The sequence below is a fragment of the Macaca fascicularis genome, chromosome 12 (genome assembly GCF_037993035.2).
Source record: "Macaca fascicularis isolate 582-1 chromosome 12, T2T-MFA8v1.1".
NCBI lineage: Eukaryota > Metazoa > Chordata > Mammalia > Primates > Cercopithecidae > Macaca > Macaca fascicularis.
In genome coordinates this window covers 86,189,140-86,209,791 of record NC_088386.1, presented here as the reverse complement: position 1 = coordinate 86,209,791, position 20,652 = coordinate 86,189,140, and the positions used below count along the sequence as shown (strand labels likewise).

The window sequence follows — 20,652 nt, the reverse complement described above, 5'->3', positions numbered from 1 at the left end:
TTTCTCACCAGTAATACATAGTCAAAAGAATATTTGCTTCAGAATCATAAATGTAAATCCCCAAGCTATATATCAGACCTACTGAATAAGAATCTTTAGAGATGGAACTCTCATTCACACCAAAATTTGAGAACCACGACTTAAAAAAATTCCACATCTCTCAACTTACAGGAATTTAACCATTTTTTCTTTTACCAAGAGCTTTAGCGATTTATTATAGAGGACATACTACCTTTTTCTTAATAAATTATATTTATTATAATCCTTTCCAATGTTTATTTTTATTGAAATAATCTATTTATTAGATTTGATATGACTTATTAAAATTACTGAACTAGTATACGGCAAGTCAATTTCAAAATATTTTCTAAATGAAATATGCTAAGGAAAACATGATACAACAAATCAACTTCTATTTTTATTCTTTTATGGAGAAGTCTCGGATACTCTGTCTTTTCTCTTAATGTGTAAAATTCTAAAACGGGATTTTTGAAAGAAAGAAATGATGACACATAGCCTCTGTAATCTTTATGGCATTGGCTGGTATTATTGCAGTAACAGACCAAATTTTTCTTTATGAAACAACCTAGAGTAGTAGAACTTTGCCTATTTTCTTTTAACTTATTTAATTAAATGCTCTACCTAAAAACTAAGTGAAAGCTCCTAAATAATTTCTCACATGAGCTGAATTTTACTTCTGATTCATAGTGCCTGATTATAGCCCATGACAGTTACTGAAAATTAATTAGTTATAAAGAGCAAGAACCCTAGAAATAAAAATGCAGAGGCTGAAAATTGAATTGTCATCTTTTTCACATCACATGGAAGTAGTGTAATGGAATTAAAAGAATTTATGAGACTGCTGGTTCCAAAATGGTGGTATATAAGCAAGCTGGCTTCACTTTTTTTCTACAGAAATCCAAAAACAAATATACAGCTCCTAAGATTATCACCAGCAAAATTCCTGAACTCCAGTATGAGGATAAGACAGTTCCTAAAGCCACAGAGAAGTGAAAAAATTACAAGCAGATGGTAAGAGAATTGAACTTACATATTTACAATGCACCTCTCCTCAATCTGCCTGTCACCAAGTGTGTGGTATTTCAGGCACTGCTGATGCTTCCCAAGGGTTGAGGCAGGAACAAGACTCCTGCCAGGGAACCCAGGATGGTGAGAAAGCTGATTGTCCACCTCAATCTCACTTTTCTGGTGTAAAAACTGTGAGCCAGGGAGAAATATCCTTGAGAACAGCCAGAGACAGGGGCAAAAAGAGAGGAAAACCATCCCACCTAAAAATTCTGCTCAGTGACTTGGCCAAAAGAGATATCAAATGAGAGTGACGATTCAACAGCACCATACTATAGGTTTGTTCCACAGGTCCCCTGGGCACAAACTCCTAGCCAGCCTTTTCACAGTAGCAGGCTACCACACTTTGGGACCTCCCTCATTTGGGACAGGTGGCACTCTGGTTATTTACTAGCGGCAAGCAAACTGGGCTTAAGGCACCATCCAGTGCTGAAAAGAAGATAGCAGCCTAGTCGGAGGTGGAGGGAAGACTATCAATAGATAAATTACAAAGAATCTCTGAGCAAACATGTACAGTAAAAACCCAAACAAGCCAGATAGAAAAGACTGGAATAAGTAACAAATTCTTCAATAAAAAGACATAGCTATGGATTCACAAGAAACTATAGCAAACAGGGAACCATGACCTCTCCAGACAGACAAAGCAAGGAACCAGTGACTCAACCTACAAAAATAGTGCTACATGAACTTTCTGACCAAGAATTGAAAATAGCAGATTTAGGGAAACTTAGTCATCTCTAAGATAACACAGAAGAGCAATTCAGATTTTTATCAGAGAAATTTAACAGAGATTAAAATAATTTAAAAAATCAAATAGAAATCTTAGAACTGAGAAACACGTTTGCTAAACTGAAAAATTCATTAGAGGTTCTCAATAACAGAATGGATTGAGCAGAGGAAAGAATCAGTGAGCCCAAAGACAGGCTATTTAAAAAGACACAGCCAGAGGAAAAAAAAAATTTTTTTTTAATGAAAAGGAAGAAGATCACCTACAAGATATAGAAAGTCACCTCAAAAATCAAATCTCAGGGCTGGGCACAGTGGCTCACACCTGTAATCTCAGCACTTTGGGAGGCCAAGGCAGGCAGATCACTTGAAGCTAGCAGTTCAAGACTAGCCTGGCCAACATGGTAAAATCTTGTCTCCACCAAAAACACAAAACTCAGCTGGGTGTGGTGGTGCACTCCTGTAGTCCCAGCTACTAGGGAAGTTGAGGCAAAAGAATTGCTTGAACCTGGGAGGCAGAGGTTGCAGTGAGCCAAGATTGTACCACTGCACTCAAGCCTGGGCAACAGAGCAAGACTCCACCTCAAAAACACAAAACAAATCTAAGAATTATGTGTGTTCAAGAGGGAGTGGGGCAAGAGCAAGAGGTAGAAAGCTGATTCAGAGAAATAATAACAGAAAAATTTCCAAAACAGAAAGAGATAAATATCCAGGTACAGGAAGGTCAGGGAACACCAAACAGATTTGACCTTACTAAGACTACCCCAAGGCATATAATAATCAAACTGTCAAAGGTCAAAGACAAAGAGAGGATCCCAAAAGCAGCAAGAGAAAAGAAACAACATACAAAGGAGCTCCAATTTGTCTGGCAACAGACTTCTCAACAAAAACCATACAGGCCGGGAGGAAATGGGACATTTTCAAAGTGCTGTTTGAAAAAGAAAAAAAAACAAAAACAAAAAACTGCTATCCAAGAATACTGTATTCTGCAAAGTGATCTTTCAAATATAAAGAAGAGATAAAATCCTTTCCAGAAAAATGTTCACGGAATTCACCATCAGCCCCATCTTACAAGAAATGCTAAAGGGAGTTCTTCAATCTGAGAGGTAAAAACACTAAGTGGCAAATAGAAAATATTTGAAAGTTTAAAACCCAGTGGTTAAAATTAAGTATGTGGGCAAACCCAGAATACTCTAATACTGTAGTTGTGGTGTGCAATCTACTAACAGCTTTAATGTGAAGCCCAAAAGACAAATCTATGAAAAACAATAATAGTTACATCAATCTGTTAAAATTAAACAACTTGCTTCCAAATGACCAATGGGTCAATGAAGAAATTAAGAAAGATATGTAAAAATTTCTTGAAACAAATGAAAGTATAAATACAACATACCAAAATCTATAGGATATAGCAATAACAGTAGTAAGAGGGAAGTTTATAGCAATAAACACCTATATCAAAAAGTAGAAAGACTTCAAATAAACAACCTAACAATGTCCCTGAAGGAACTAGAAAAGAACAAACCAAACCCCAAATTAGTAGAAGAAAAGAAGTAGTAAATATCAGAGCAGAACTAAATAAAATGGAGACCAAATATTTATATATTATATATAAATATATATTATATTTATATTTATATAATATATAATAAATATTATAGATATAATATATAATTATTATCTAATATATATTATATATTATCTAATATATATTACATATTATAATATATATTATTACATATATTTAAATGAAATTGTTTCTGTGAAAAGATAAAATCAACAAACTTTTAGCCAGACTAATTGAGAAAAGAGAGAAGACCCAAATAAATAAAATCAGAAATGAAAAGGAGACGTAACAACTGAGACCACAGAAATACATGGAATCATTAGAGACTATTGTGACCAAGTATTCACCAACAAATCAGAAAACCTAGAAGAAATGGAAAAATTCCTGGACACATAAAACACGCCAAGAAATTAAAAACCTCACCAAATCAATGATGAATAATAAGCGCGAAGCCATAATAAAAAATCTCCCATCAAAGAAAAGCCCAGGATCTAATGGATTCACTGCTGAATTCTACCAAACATTTAAAGAATAACTAATACCAATTCTACTCAAATTATTTTTAAAAATTAAAGAGGAGGGATTACTTCCAAACTCATTCTAACAGGCCACCATTCCCTTGACACCAAAACCAGATAAGGACCCACACACAAAAAAGAAAACAACAGGCCAACATCCCTAATAAACCTCAAACCCAAAAATCCTCAACAAAATACTATCAAAGTGAATTCAACAACACATATAAAGATCATGCATGCTGGGTATGCATGCTGGCTCATGCTTGTAATCCCAGCACATTGGGAGGCCAAGGCAGGAGGACTGCTTGAGCACAGGAGTTTAAGACCAGCCTGGGTAACATAGTGAGACACTATCTCTACCAAACATAAAGTAAAATATATTATCTGGGCTTGGAGTCATGTGCCTGTAGTCCCAGCTACTCAGGAGGCTGAGGCAGGAGGATCATTTGAGCCTGGGGGGGTTGAGGCTGCAGTGACCCATGATCATGCCACTATACTCCAGTATGGGTGATAAAGTGAGGTTCTGTCTCAAAAAAAAAAAAAAAAAACCATTCACTATGATCAAATGGAATTCATCCCAGGGATGCAAGGATGGTTCAACATATGCAAATCAATGAACGTGATACATCACATTAACAGAACAAAGAACAAAAACCATATGATCATTCCAATACATGCTGGAAAAACATTCAATAAAATTATTCATCCGTTTATGATAAAAACCTTCAACAAACTGAGTATAGAAAAAAAATCTCTAAATAATAAGGGCCATAGATGAGAAACCCATAGTTAACATTATACTGAATAGGGGAAAATTGAAACCCTTTCCTCTAAGATCTGGAACAAGACAAGGATGTCCACTTTCACCACTCTTAGTTAACATAATACTGGAAGTCCTAGCAAGAGCAATTAGGCAAGAGAAAGAAATAAAGGCTTCTAAATTGGAAAGGAAGAAGTCAAATTAGCCTTATTTGCAGATGACATGATCTTTTACTTAGAACCTAAAGATTCCACAAAAAAAACCTGTTAGAAGTAGTAAATGAATTCAGTAAAGTTGCAGGATAAAAAATCACCATACAAAAATCAGTTGTATTTGTATATGCTAAAAGCAAACAATCTGAAAAAGAAATCAAGACACCAATCCCATTTATAATAGCTACAAAGAGTATAAAATACCTAGGAATCAGTTTAACCAATGAAGTGAAAAATCTATGTATAAGTAAACTATAAAACACTGATGAATGAAAGTTAAGATTTCATGGTGGAATAATTAATATTATTAAAATGTCCATACTGTCCAAAGTGATCTACAGATTCAATACAATCCCTATCAAAATACCAATGACATTCTTTACAGAAATAAAGAAAGTCCTAAAATTTGTATGAAGCCACTCAAGATTCAAAACAGCCAAACCAATTCTGAGCAAAAAGAACAAAGCTGGAGACATCATACCACTTGATTTCAAAATATATTACAAAGCTATAGTAACCAAAACAGAAGGGTACTGGCATAAAAACAGACACATAGACCAATGGCACAGAATACAGAACCCAGAAATAAAACCATACATTTAGAGCCAACTCGTTTTCAACAAAAGTACCAAGGACACACAATGGGGAAAGGACAGTCTCTTCAATAAAATGTGCTGGGAAAAATGGATAATCATATGCAGAAGGATGAAACTAACCTCTATATCTTATCACATATAAAAATCAACTCAAGATGAATTAAAGGCTTAAATTTAAGACCTGAAACTATGAAACTACTAGAAGAAAACATTTCAGGACATTGATCTGGGCAAAGATTTTTCGGTAAGATCACAAAAGTACAGGCAACCAAAGAAAAAATAGGCAAACAGAATTACATCAAGCTAACAAGCTTCTGCATAGCAAAGGAAACAGTCAACAAAGTGAAGAGACAACCCATAGAATGAGAGAAAATATCTGCAAACTACTTGTCTGACAAGGGATTAATAATCAGAATATATCAGGAGCTCAATTGAATAGCAAAAAACCCCAAATAATCTAATTTTAAAATAAGTAAAAGATCTGAATAGACATTTCTCAAAAGAAGACATACAAATAGCTAACAGGTATATGAAAAAATGTTCAACATCCCAAATCATCAGGAAAATACAAGTCAAAATCATAATGAGATATCTCACTTCAGGTAATTTTTTTTTAATCAAAAAGACAGGGAATAACATGCTGGCAAGGATGTGAAGAAAGGGGAACACTTGTGCACTCTTGGTGGAAATGTAAATTAGCATGGCCTCTATGGGAACTCTATGGAAGTTCCTCAAAACTAGACCTACCATATAATCCAGAAATTCCACTACTGGGTATATATCCAAAAGAAAGGAAATTGGTATATCAAAGAGATATCTGTATTCTCATGTTTATTGAAGCACTATTCACAATAGATAAAACATGGAATCAACCCAAGTGTCCATCAATGAGATGAATGGATTAAAAAATATACTATATATACACAATGGAATATTTTTCAGCAATAAAAAAAGAATGAAATCCTGTCATTTGCAGCAGCATGGATGGAACTGGAAGTCATTATGTTAAGTGAAATAAGCCAAGTACAGAAAAACAAATATCACATGTTCTCATTTATATGTGGGAGCTAAAAAACAAGTGGATCTCATGAAGATAAAAAGTAGGTTGGTGGTTACCAGAGGTAAGGGGAAGGTGGGAGGGGATGAAGAGAGATTGCCTTTTTTTTCCTTTCTGTTTTAGTTTGGAATGCTAGAGTGGATTAGTCACTTTAGACCATTGTGAGACAGGTTAGTTTCACCCTACTGTTGATGTGCTGTTGCCATGGTAATCCTGCTCAGTATAAGAGGAACCACAGGTTCAGACATTTGTTGTATGTGCTTGGCTGAGGAGCCAATGGGGTGAAGCTACCATCTGTGGGATTATGACTGAATGCTTCTAAGTCAGAATCCCACCCAGGCAGAACAAGAAGGAAAAAGGTTTAATTGACTCACAGTTCCACATGGCTGGGGATGTCTCAGGAAACTTACAATCATGGCAGAAGGGGAAGCAAATATGTTCTTCACATGATGACAGGAAGGAGAAGTGCCAAGCAAAAGGGGGGAAATTCCCTTATAAAACCACCAGTTAGCATGAGAACTCATTTGCTATCAGAAAACAGCAGCATGGCAGTAATCACCCCCATGATTCAATTACCTTCCACTGGGTCCCTCCCATGACATGTGGGGATTATGGGAACTACAATTCAAGATGAGATTTGGGTGGGGACATAGCCAAACCATATAATTCTACCCCTAGCCCCTCCAAAATCTCATGTCCTCACATTTCAATACACAATCATGCCCTTCCAATAGTCCCCCAAAGTCTTAACTCATTCCAGCATTAACTCAAAAGTCCAAGTCCAAAGTGGCTTTGCAGGGTACAGCCTTCTCCCTGGCCACTTTCACAGGATGGCATTGAGTGTTTGCTGCTTTTCCAGGTACACAGTGCAAGCTGTCGGTGGATCTACCATTCTGGGGTCTGGAGGAAGGTGGCCCTCTTCTCACAGTTCTACTAGGCAGTGCCCCAGTGGGGACTCTGTGTGAGGGCTTTGGCTCCACATTTCCCTTCCGCATTGCCCTAGCAGAGGGTCTCCATCCCTGCCGCAAACTTCTGCCTGGACATCCAGGTGTTTCCATACATCCTTTGAAATCTAGGCAGAGGTTCCAAAACCTCAATACTTGACTTCTGTGCACCCACACGCTCAACATCATGTGGAAGCTGCCAAGGCTTGGGGCTTGCACCCTCTAAAGCAATGACCTGAGCTGTATGTTGGCCCCTTTTTAGCCAAGGCTGGAGCTGAAGCAGTTGGAACAACAGAGCACCATGTCCCAAGGTTTCATAGAACCGGGGGCAGGGGACGGGGTATGAGGGGGGCCCTAGGTGCAGCCCATGATACTATGTTTCCCTCCTAGGCCTCTGAGCCTTTGATGGGAGGGGCTGCTGAGAAGGTCTCTGACATGCCCTGGAGACATTTTCCCCATTGTTTTGTTGACTAACATTCAGGTCCTTGTGACTTATGCAAATTTCTGCAGCTGCGTTGAATTTCTCTCCAGAAAATGAGTTTTTTTCCTATTGCTTCGTCAGGCTGCAAATTTTCCAAACCTTTATGCTCTGCTTCCTCTTGAATGCTTTGCTGCTTAGAAATTTCTTCCACCAGATACCCTAAATCATCTCTCTCAAGTTCATAGTTCCACAGATTCCATAATTTATAAAGGAAACAGGTTTAATTGACTCACAGTTCTGCATGGCTGGGGAGGCCTCAGGAAACTTACCATCATGGTGGAAGGGCAAGCAAACATGTCCTTCTTCACAAGGTGGCAAGAGAGAAGTGCTGACTGAAGGGGGAAAAGCCCCTTATAAAACCATCAGATTTCACGAGAACTCACTCACTAGCATGAGAGTAACAACCCCCATGATTCAGTTACCTCCCACTAGGTCCCTCCCACGATGTGTGGGGATTATGGGAACTACAATTCAATGAGATTTGGGTGGGGACACTGCCAAACCATATCAACTTATATTCAAATTCACTGGTTCTTTCCTCAGCTATGTTCAGTCTGCTGATAAGCCCATTGAAAGAATTCTTCATTTCTGATAAGGGTGTTTTTAATTTCTAGCCTTTCCATTTCACTTTTTAAGTAATTTTCCTCTTTCTGCTGAAATTCTGTATATATATTCATGCATGTTATTCACCTTTTCCACTAGCTTTTTAAGCATAGTAATTATAGTCCAGTATATGGGTCATTTCTGAATCTGGTTCTGTTTTACCTCTTGATTTTTTCTCCTCTCTGCTTTTTTGGGTGTCTTTTAATTTTTGATCAAGTGATGGCTATCACATGTAGGAGAATAGTAACGACTAAGGTAAATAGTATTAATGTCCAGAAATAAGCCTCTTCTGTCCAGTCAATAATGTGGGTAGTTGAGTCAATCTAGTTGGGAGTTGTGCTGAATTTGGGTTTTATTGTTGTTGTCATTGCCTTCACTCTGTACCACAGGCTTCATTCAGATTCCTCTAGCAGGGGGTTACTATTACATTGTTTTATTGTGGAAACTAGAGTGCTGGGGACTTTTTCTCAGTGCCCTTCACTCAGCTTTAGCAGTGTTTGCATGCCTGTGCTACAGAGAGGTCTCTCCCCACACTCTTTTTCCTCCTCACTAGCTGACTGGTGTTGTCACTGGTGCTTGGCTTATAGTGGGGAAAAGGGGTTTTTCACACTCCTGGTCCTGCCTTGGTTTTAGGCAGGCCCTGTGCACCTAAGCCTCAGATGTGGGGCTATCTCAGTATTCCTGATACTTCTCCATTGCAGCCAAATCCTTCCTTTATCTGTGGTGAGTCTTGAGTGAGAGTTTCCCAGGAGTAGCCAACTTCAACTTTCTATTGCTTCAGGACACGGAGCCCTAGTGTTTCCTGCTCCTGCTGCTCCCCAAAGGGCAGAAGGTTTGTGCTTCTACCTCTTGCCAGAAGCAGGGGGTCTTTGCCAGGATCCTGTTGGTGGTAATGCTTCCTGCCCTTCCCCCAGTGGATAAGGTTTTCATACAGAAGAAAGGTTTGGAGAGGTTAAGTGGAATTTTATGATTGTCCCCCAGTGACAGAACTGTCACCTCCTAATATTCTTTTTATCTCCGGAAAAATATTTATTGCTTATAGAGAGAAATGTAGTGTTTCAATATAGCTTCTTTACAGATGTTTACTAATGATCTGTGATATAAATAGCACTTTAAATATTCAGTACATTGCTGCCTGCCCTTTTGTTTCTCTACCAGATATATTTGTATGAAAACACATTCATCATTCAACAATCCACCTGTTTATTTTAGCTACTTTCCATAGTGCCATCCAAAATTAAACCAAATCAAAATGAATGTGGTTAGGTACAAAAGCTGTCTTGCAAGAAGCAAGTGCGCACCTCACCTGGGAATATCGGAAAGATTTGGTTCAGGGCTCTGCTGTTTCTCTGAAGACAGGCTTCACTCAAAGAATGATGGTTTATTTTTAAAAATCATCCCACTGAAAAGTCCCTTACAAGGAAATTTCTTAACTTTTTAAAAGCCATACATGGTGTACACATGGTGCCAAGTGCTTAAGGGCAGTTGTTTAAATTTTCCTTTGAGGGCAAGGAAAGCCTAGTACATTCTACTCAGACTTTTAGGAAAAATGAGGCTTATCTATTTTAAAAAGGATAATTTCTGTTACTTTGTGTTCTCTATCTCACCAAAAGACCAGAATTAGAGAAGACTGTCCTAGTTAAGTATGGAATATTGAGTCAAATTAATGGGTTCCAGGGCCTGTGGAGGGAATGTTCTTTAAAATATATATTAATATATCTCCTAATTATCAGTATTAAGACCATTCGAGTTGTATGTTAATTTAAAAATATATTACATTAAAAAACTATTTTTTTAACATAAGCTAATTTTAAGAGAAGTTTGATTGTCATATTGGTGAAGGAACATTTTACAAGCCCCTCTGTACTCTGAAATGTGGTGTCCAAGATTAGACATACAAGGTCAGTGTTACTTAAGCGGCCAAGTTTCCAATTTGTTATTGCTTGTTACCAAATGAAAGTAAAAAGGAAAACAGAAAGGTAAAATAAAGAAACTGGCTTTTATGTATTTTATTCCCAAAAAGGGCGTTTGCCCAAGGACCTTCCCATTCACGGGCTGTCACTCACAGGTGCTCGGAGAATTCAGCCTCCAAATACCGCAGGTCACACAGATCAGCCAAGTTTTAAGAAACACTCCGGATTAGCGACCCTTCCTCTCCGCAACTCCCACCCCTGCGCCGGGACGCTGCCGGGTGGTCCCCAAGGGAAGATCAGGCCCTGGACGCCCCGCAAGCGCTGGAGGCCCGGAGGCCGAGGCCGAGGACGGGAGCATGCCACCGGGGTCGCGCCACCGAAAGCTCTTCCGGCCTGGGCCAGCGTGCCCCGAGGCCGCGGGCGGAGGCTGGAGCAACGCGCCCAACTCTCCCTCCGCCCCGGGGAGGCGGGGTCTCCGCCTTTCCCGCGTTCGGACCTCACCGCCCCCCTCCGCCTTCTCTGAGGCCCCGCGCCACTTCCGCTCCTCGCGGCGGAGCCGGTCCCCTAGGGCTCGGGGTCGCACGGAGCTGACCCCTAACGAAATGGGGCCGTGCCAGGGGCGGTGGTGGCTGCTACTCTGGCTGCCGCCCCTGGCCACACTGCCCGTGCGGGGGGAGGCGGCGGCGGCGTTGTCAGGTAACCTGGACCCGGCAGCGGCGGCGGCGGCGGCGCGCGCGTGCGTGCTCGCTCCCCGGCTTCGCGACTGCCCCCAGGGCGCGCCTTTTGGCCCGGGTGGCACCGCGAGGCCGATCCGGGTGGGCGCTCCCTTTTCTCCCTTTGGGGTCTCCCGGGCAGGCCCTGTCCGCCCTTCCTGTCTTCTTGGGCTTCTTTGGTCTCTCTCTTGGCAATTGGACATTTTGTAATTTTAGGACTAGAAACCGTGCGATCCAGTCGCCCAATTCCCTCGTTTTACAGAAGCAACTGAAACTCAGAGAGGTTTTGATTTGCTCAAGGTGACACAGCTTGTCACTGGCACAGCTGACCGTAGTCTCCAGACTTTCAGCACAAGGCCTTTTGTACAGTACATCAATGCGTGTTGAAATCCTTGTTATTTCGCTATCTCGCATTCCTTTGATCTCAAGAGTAGAGAAGGTAACAGCTTCAGCTTCAGAATCGTAGCGAAAATTCTCCTGCCACTGACTGGCTGTTGTGACCTTGAGCGAGTAAACATAACGGGTCCCACGTGAGCCGCGGGTAATGAGACCTCACAAGGTTCTTGTGGTGTTGGTGTGCACAATGCCTGGCGCACAGGAAGCAAGAACTGGTAGCGGCTGCTAGCGTTAGGGGCTCGCCACGGAGTGGGCTCAAGATGCTGGCACACTGGGGAAGGATCTGGGAAGGACACCTGGGGAAGTCAGAAACCCAGAGTTCCAACTCCAGACCTGCCGCTAACTTACCATGAGCTTCACATTTCTGTTTCTTTTTTTTTTCCCTCATAAAATCTTTTAAAAGATTTCCTGGATGCACTCTCTACCAACTTCTCTTCCTTGCTTTGGCTACCCTGGTTTCAAGGGAGGCTGCCAAGTGTATTCTTTTAGCTGGGCATGGCCCTCCCTCCAGTTATACCGCTGTTTTTTATCTAAGGATGAATGAGAGACTAGATGTTGATGAGGTCATTATCAGATTCTGCCACAGCTCCCAGCTGAGGGAATCTTGCGATGAGTTATATGTTGGGGAACTGTTGGATTCCGGTTTTCGTCGAACAGAAATTTTTTGAGTGTTCATTATGTGCTAGGCAGTGTTATACGTGCTTTAGCTGCGGTATCTATCATATTTAATACCCATAGAAGCCCTATGGGGGAAGGCACCATTTTATACCCATTTTTCAGATGAGAAAACAAAGGCTTGGTAGTAAGAAATACAACAATTTTATGCCAGTGAAAAATTAAAACACAAATCTGTCTAAGCAGGAAGGTTTCTGGGCATGGCAACAGCGAGAAAATTAGAAGTAGCCTTAGACCAGCACCCAGCACCTTGGATTCTAGACCGCTCATTACCTTCAGCCACAACTTGTGGTAAAACATTGGTCCAGGCACAGTCTTTATGAACCGTAGTTTTCTCTTGAGTAAAATGAAGATGTTTTTTACTGAAGAGTTTCCAGTATTTTCCTCACCTCAGTAAACCTGGTGTTTTTAAAGTTTTTATGTTACCGCATTTAGTGTAATAGTAACAGCTTGCTTCTTTGCTTTGTTAATCAAAGACACGCATAAATACTTATTGGAGCTTCTGTTCTGCCTGAGACAGGTAGGATGCCCACTGACCTGATAAAACTAGTCCACAGCTAAGAAGAATGGCAACTTCTGTAGCCTTACAGGGATGCCTGCCATTCCAGTAGGCTTTCCAATACGGACTGTGAAGCGCCCAGTATCTGGTAATGTGCCAGTGACACTGTGTTGGCAGCCCTGGATTAGACTAGGCTTAAGAACCATTGCTGCTCTCTAAAAGTCTATGGTTTCATGAGGACCCTGAGAGGAAACAGCTGGTACTTCGTTTAAGCGAGGGGCTTGGATTAGGTGATACTTAAGGTACCTTCCTGTTCTAAAATTTTGTCTTGAATAACACACTCTTCAATGGAATGGGGAACATTCAGACAAACACCAGCTTTCTGTAACTATTCAGAGACAGTTGACACTGAGAGGAAGAGAAACTTCAAGAGGTTCAGCCAGTTAGTAAGGTCCCTAGAAACCATGTGTTGTCCTGAGATGAAGTTCAGGCCCTGGCGGTGGCTTTCCAGGCTTAAATTATGGTAACAGTCCATTTGAAATCACAGCTTTCAAATTCATCTGTGAAGATTTGGGCTTGAAGTCAAAGACCTGAGTGCGCATTAGTATGTACTAATTCCAGTTTCATTCTCACATTCTTGGAGAAATAAAAAGATGAATATTCAGGTAAAAAAAAAAACTGAGGTTAAGGGAATAGTTACCTTTATCACTTTGATGCCTCATGTTAACTCCTTTGAAAATATGAATTTACAGAAAACAAATAGAAAAATCCTGAGTCCATTTGACTTCTCACAAGTTAAGACTTGTTCGTTTTTTTGCTTTTCATGTTTCCTACTCTTCTCCCTCCCCTTCCTTGCTCCCAAAGAAAAACAGTTATAGGGAAAATGGAGAAATTTGTCATATAATGTAGTGTTTATATTATGATTCCGTTCTAGTTTCATCTGAAGATATTTTTTTTTCCCCCATATGAGGGCCATGTCAGTTTTCAGGAGGAACATTGGTGAGATATTTTTATGGTGGGAGTTAGGTTCTGCTAAGATTTAAGGTGTTTGTGCTTTTTATTTTTAGCATATTCTGTAAGTAGGTTTAAGTACTACCTGCTCTTTTCTGATGTTTTGACTGAGGTTTTTTTTATTTTTATTTTTATTTTATTTTATTTTTTTTTCTGTGTATATGACTCAACTCTTTAACTTAAACATATACTTACATTTAGGAAAACTAATACATGACAAAAGTACTACAAAGAAGATAATTTTAATTAAAGTAGGTGATATGTAGCTGTCCCTTTTTTATATTAGATATGTAATTCTAAAATTAGGTTAATTGAATATTCATAAATTGAGTGGTATTTAAAGTGAACTAAGGAATCTTATCTCATTGGTTAAGGGAACCCCTGACTTTCTGAATCCTTTGGTAATGTAAATAATTAATGCCTCCTGTAGCATCTTAGTGATTTGGGCACAACTATCCAGAAATATACTGTTCTCTAAAAGTCAGTATAATTGAAAGGATCAAGGGAGCCTGCTGAGGATTGCAAGAAGTTAAGGAAAATGATGCCCTTCCAGGCTTAGAAACCTGTCTTTCCATAGTAAGGATGGCATTCAGGGTTGATCCCACAGATACTCCTCAGTCCTTCGGAGTTGAGGCAAACCTGGGATAGCCTACAATCCCAGGTCTTTCTCCTGATCTGATTCAGGCTTGAGGAAGTGATTACCTAGGTTATGGAGCACCTTCCAGGGTACGGATATATTAAATACCTCAGCCTCAAGTAGAAGCAGTAGCTTTCCCTAGGCAGGTATTGTTCCCTTTTGACCAAATGAATGATTATTGTTAGATTTTTAAAAATTCCTAGAAATTCTGTTTCATTTCCTGGATTGTGTTGTAAGGGGATTGTTTTTGTTCTAATTTTTAAATGTATATTTACTTATTTTTGAGATTGGATTATGAGACTGGCCAATTTTTGCGTTTTTGGTAAAGACAGGGTTTCACCATGTTGCCCAGGCTGATCTCAAATTCCTGGGCTCAAGTGATCCACCTGCCTTGGCCTCCCAAAGTGCTGGGATTACAGGCATGAGCCACAGCGCCCGGCCTGTTGTTGTTTTGATACATTTGAGTTTGCCTACATCTGCTACCAGCAGGTTCTATCCTAGTAGAATTAACCAGCAATAACTGGGGCCTCATGAATAAATGAAACCCGCAGACATGCAGGCAGCTTCATAGCCTTCAGTCAGGGCGTACTCAGCGATAGAGTTCAAATAAGCAGTCAAACTGACTCTGTTTCCTATTTCTGCTGGACATGATTGAAACTGAGAATTGAAGTGGCTCTAGAAGAAGATTGCTAAAGGGAGGAGAGACCTAAGAAAGCCTTTATAATCAAAGATTGGAAGATCTGTTCTCTCTAGGAAGGAGATGGGCCAGCTGTGATAACAGTCTTGTGACAATCACTGTCTTTTGCCTAGTCCAATTAGCCCATGGCTTAATGAACTGACTTGAAGCTAGGCTTGTGGCTTCTTATGGCTGAATTTCTGGTCCCTTACATATTTAGGAATTCCTATGTGGGTTGAGACTCATTCACCTCGGGAGAGAGGTGATAAGAAAAAAGGGCAGCCAGAGGACGTGATGAAGCACTGCCACCTTGTCTGCAAAATCTCATGGATTGTGTAAATTCCACATCAGCTTCACCTCAAAAGCCAGAGGCCACTCTGGAGAATTCGAGGGAAAACACTGTTTGCAACATGCTTTTACTAGCGTGTCTATAGGTATGAACAGTCAGGACGACGTCCTTCCTTCTATGCTGTCTTTAATCTGGTCGAAGACTGAGGGGAAATACAGAACAAGTTATTTTCTTCTAACTGGCAGATCCCTTACACAGAATACACTGATGTATCATATATGAGTCAAATAAAAGAAGCTTAATCCCACCTATTCTTTCTGCCCTCCTCTATCCAGTGAGGGACAAGAAGGTGGTCCCTAGCCCAGAGGATGTTAAGGGTTACAGTACTCAACCCTCTAGCTATGGATGTATTGACCATGGGGTAGGGTAAGGGGGAAGTTCAGTCTGTGTCTTCCAGACTGGCCCTCATGCTTTGTGGGTTCTGTAGATGGGATGGCAATGGCACAGACTGGCAAGGGCATCCTACTATGTCAGGTGGTTCCAAGGGAGGGCCAGAGTGCACGTCCTTTTATGGTGCTGACTAGCCCTGACCAGGCTCTTACAAAGATTGGCTGGACTTCCACTGGTAGGCCACATATGGCCAAATAACCCAGTAGTCCTCTCGAACCACAAGATACACACAAAAGACAAATATTTAAGTTCTGGGGGTTACAGTAATAAACATGCAATGTCCCTGACTTTGTGGAGAGACAGAGTATAAGCTAATAAATACATATGTAATACGAAGAAAGAAGAAAGCGGGTGGAAGTGGTTGGGGTGTGTTTGTTTAGATAGTGGGGTCAAAGAAGGCCTTTATGAGAAGGTAGCATTTGATAGAATACATCAGTGGTTGGAAGGCATGAGATCTGCCAAGATCTGGGAGAAGAAGGTTGCAGACTGAGGAAACTTTACTGGGGGTTGGCTGGCATCTTGAGGACAGGAGGGCCAGGTGTGGCTGGAGCAGCCGGGCTGGGAGGGAAAGTGGAGGAGGGAAGGTCATAGAGGCACTCAGGTCCCTGGAAGGGAAGGGGATTTTATTAATGGTGTAAAGGAAAGCCATTGGAGGGTTTTAAGCAGGTAAATGATGTGTTCCCATTCGTGTTTTTGTTTGCTTGTTTGTTTGTTTTTGGTTTTGTTGCTTTTTTTTTGAGACAGGGTCTCACTCAGTCGCCCAAGCTGGAGTGCAGTGGCGCGATTTCAGCTCACTGCAGCCTTGCCTCCCACGTTCAAACGAGATTACAGGCATGAGCCAATGTACCTGGGCCCCATTCATGTTTTTAAAAAGATCTATTTGCTAATTGAAGAGTAGGTTGTAGAGGAAAATGTGGTGGTGGGGGTCAATTCTGGAAGCAGGGAGACCAGCTGGATAGAAGGCTATTACAATCATCCTAGTGCAAGAGTAATGTGGCTTGGGTAAGAGAGAAGCATTTACTCCTGTGTTGAAACCGCAGTATACAATATACTTAAATTGCACCATCTTGCTCTTAAGAGCTCCAGATTTGGAATGATTTAGGAGACAGTCTTAGGACCAAGTGGAAAGAACCTTATTTTAAGAGAGCATTTGATTGCAAAACTCAGGCCCCACCAAAAGGCTGTTTCCTCAGACCATTAACAAAAGTGAACTGTTCTGTGGGAGCTGATTTAGCCCTTGAAGTAGCAGCACTCTCTAGGAGAAGAATTGCAGTGAGGGGCCCTTGGAGGCACCCACAAGAAAAGCCCCTCTAGCATCGAGCACATGGGTGGTAAAGAAAGACCTGTCTGGAAGTAAACATTCCTATCGTAGTTTGGGCTGCTGCTTCTGTGTCCCTGAGACTTCATGCTCTTCACCTGCCCTGCTGGAATGCACTCCCTTTCCAATGATGGGTAGGAATCCCTTTTATTTGAGGACTCCCAGTATAAAGTTCTCAACTCTAGCCGTGCTCAGAGACCCCCCCGGGAGGCTGTGCAAAGGCAGAACATGGTAAGGTGAATCCAGAGACCTGCTCCCCCCACCTCTGCTGCTCACTAGCTGGGAGCATTTAATGTGTTCTCATGCCTTCTCATTGCAGTTGCTCAGGGTCTTCCAGGTTATATACTACATTCCTTGACATTCATATTTTTTATAGGTAGCTGCCAGCCCTTTGATATCCCTGGGACTGCACCTCCCCCTATGCTGCCCTTGGCCAGAAGTCATTTGCCTCTCAGATATATCAAAAAATGTGCCTGAGCATTGGTTGCTTTGTGTGCTCATAGCCTTGGTTGTGAATTCTCCTTTTGGCTCTTGTGCATGGAAACAGCATGCAAGAGCACATTTTTCATTTTTAGTATCCTGTGTTTTACAGAGAGCCTCTAGAACAGTGGTCTTCAACCTTTTAGCAACAGGGACCAGTTTCGTGGAAGACAATTTTTCCACGGGATAGGAGTAGGGTAGGGTGTGGTGTGGGGATGAAACTGTTCCACCCCAGATCATCAGGCATTAGATTCTCATAACAAGCATGCAGCCTAGATCCGTAGCATGTGCAGTTCACTGTAGGGTTCATGCTGCTGTGAGAATCTCATGCCACTGCTGATCTGACAGGAGGTGGAGCTCAGGTGGCAGTGATCACTCGCCTCGCCCACCACTCACCTCCTGCAGCCCTGTTCCTAACAGACCATGGAGTGGTCTTGGTCCTTGGCCCCAGGGTTGGGGACCCTTGCTCTGGAGGTTCCTTCTTGTGGTTAACCTGGATTCTTGTATTTGCATCTTGGACTCTCAAACTCTGCAAATTTTTTGATATATTTAGAAACATATGCATTTCATCATAATGTGAAGAGTAAAGATGATTTGACTGTCACAGTTGAATACACTGGGTCCTTGTGTAGTTTTGCTGCTTCGTGTGGCCACTGGAGAACCCTCCCTTTTATGGAGTTGTGTTTTGGGAGATGGCGAGCATTCCCAGGATCCTTTCCCAAGTCTGTCTTCACTTTTCTCCAACTTAATGCTAAGGATATTTCAGGCCAGGACCAGGGACTTGTCTGAGCATATTCAGTGTTATTCCCTACATGGATGTGATTGTTTACTAGTTGTTACTGGTTACTTAGTCCTTCCCCAACTTTGGTGTAGCAAGTTGTTCTAGCTTCATTTCAGGTTTTTCAGGAGAAACAACTGACCACACTCTCCTTAAAGGAGTCAGGGGTTGGGTGTAAAACCCATTTCTGTGTGTACCCATAAGTGTTCCTTGTTCCTGTTTCCTGTTGGACAGATGTGGAGGTGACACTCTATCTTGAATCCAGAAGAACTTACGACTTTCATTTCACTTCATTTCAAATCCAAATACAGCAACGGCCACAGAAGAAAATGAACATCATTACTTTCTAGTTTTCTTGTGGCATTTACATTAACCCTCTGTAACACAGAGGGTTAATATATATCTCTCTTTCTCTCAGTTGAGTTGTATTATATTATATATTATATATAACATACATATATATTTAGGTATCTACATCTGTCTTCAGCCAAATTTCTCCTCACTGGAGATGTGAAGATCTGTCCATCTTCACAGAATCCCACCAATGAAAACTCAGTATATCCAAAATTGAACTCACCACCACTTCCCTGTACAAACTTGCTTTTTCTCTAGTATTTCTTGTCTGAGTAAAGGGCCTCACTATCTCTCCACTTACCAGAAACCTTTACATCATCTTCTTGTTTTCCTTGATAAAATGAATCTGTAAAGCCTGTTGATTTCATTTCCTAATCTGTTATTTCTCCCACCTCTCTTAGTCCATTTCTTGTTTAGATTGCTTCAGTGGCCTCCTTAGTGGTTCTTCTGCTTTCAGTCTCTTCTTTAATATTGCACACTACCTACGGAATGTTCTTTCTAAAATACAAATGCATTTCTGTCACTTCCTTATTGAGCTGGTATTCCCTGTTTGTTGCTGTAGGTCTATTCTCAGTCCTTCTTTTCTCCGCTTGGTGCCTGGAAGCTAACCTCTATGGACTGCATTATATGGGCTTCTTTGCTGTCTGTCTTCCTGTTGGGTTTGGCTGATTCAGGGCACTGAGGGGACAGCGGGAGAGACAGGTTGAGGTACCCATACCTTCACCCTGCATTCCACGGGAGTCCTGGCAGTGACTGCATTCCTTTAGACTACTGTCCTCCTAGTTCCAATGACTCTAGTAACATGGGATCCTCCTTGCCATTTTGGAACTTGGGCTGCTGAAAGCTTCCTGCTGTTGTTGGTGCCTGAGAACTTCATAGTGCCTTAAGCCTGTCCATATCTTTACTGAACTATTTTCAGTTAAATCCTTTTGAGTGTCAATGGTTTCTTGCTGAGACTGATACTTATCTAAAATCCTCCAGTGCTCTGCTTTCAAGATGGAGTCCACATGGTATAGTAGTAGTCATGGTTTACCACTCCAGCTACAGGTGTTCAAATGTCTTCTTGTATCCCTGTACCTTCTATCCATGCTCCCTCACCAATATAAAAATCCAATATCTCTAAACTGAATTAATTCCATAATTTATCTCATCTTCATGATTCTGTACACACTTGCTGGTCCTGTCCACCCCCACTCCCACCTCCTAATTTTTGTCTTATTGCCTCTACCTCGCCCTTCAGCCCTTTACTCATATTTTTGTCTTTTCTGGGAAAGTGCCCATAATTCTGTCTTCTGCTTCAGAATTGAAGAAGTATTTGTTCTCTGTGCTCTTATAGTGCCCTCCAATGTCATAAATATTGAGCTATAGTATTTTCTGTCTGTCTCCTCCTTTGTTGGAAAGACTGAAGGACTATAATTATATAGGAGAATTTATTGGTCATAGAATGTTAAAACTGCTACTGTTACCTCCCTGAAAACTTTTTTTAAAAGAAGATTCTTGGCAATTAAACAGTTAGAAAATGTATTCCATTTTCCATCTCTCAGTTCGTAGGTGTAAAGCTTTGAAGGAAAAAGATTTAATTAGAACGTCTGAGTCAGACTGTTACTGCTACAATCAAAATTCCCAAGTGGAGTGGAAATACATATGGTCGACTATGCAGGTAAGGGCCTACTTTTAAATCATGTCTTAGGGACAGATAATTACCATGTTCTAGGGACAGGAAATGTACCATTTCAGGAATAGAAAGTATTTTTGGTATGACACAGGTCTGTGTATCACTATGAGAGCTGACTTGAGGATCACACACAGTGGTTCAATGGGTGAGCAGTGTGAGAAGAGGACACTAACTCCTTCATACTCTCCCTCAGCCCCTCCCAAGCCACTCCCAATGAATATACTATCTAAATGTATGC

The 20,652-nt window shown here is 41.1% G+C and overlaps 1 protein-coding gene across 8 annotated transcripts in view; it reads left to right on the top strand.

Moving 5' to 3' along the window:
- Window positions 1-10,984: 10,984 nt before the first annotated feature.
- NEMP2 (nuclear envelope integral membrane protein 2) overlaps window positions 10,985-20,652 on the top strand; it is a 90,869-nt gene continuing 81,201 nt past the window's right edge. For 6 of the 8 annotated variants that reach the window (XR_012421313.1, XR_012421314.1, XM_065525781.2 and 3 more), the window contains exons 1-2: window positions 10,985-11,159; window positions 20,284-20,399. Coding sequence is in view for 4 of the 8 variants with exons in the window: in XM_065525781.2 (XP_065381853.1) it covers window positions 11,066-11,159; window positions 20,284-20,399 (210 nt within the window). In the remaining 4 variants the exon portion in view is untranslated. The remainder of the gene's footprint in view (window positions 11,160-20,283; window positions 20,400-20,652) is intronic. The other 2 variants (XM_074009591.1, XM_074009590.1) reach the window with 1 other exon arrangement.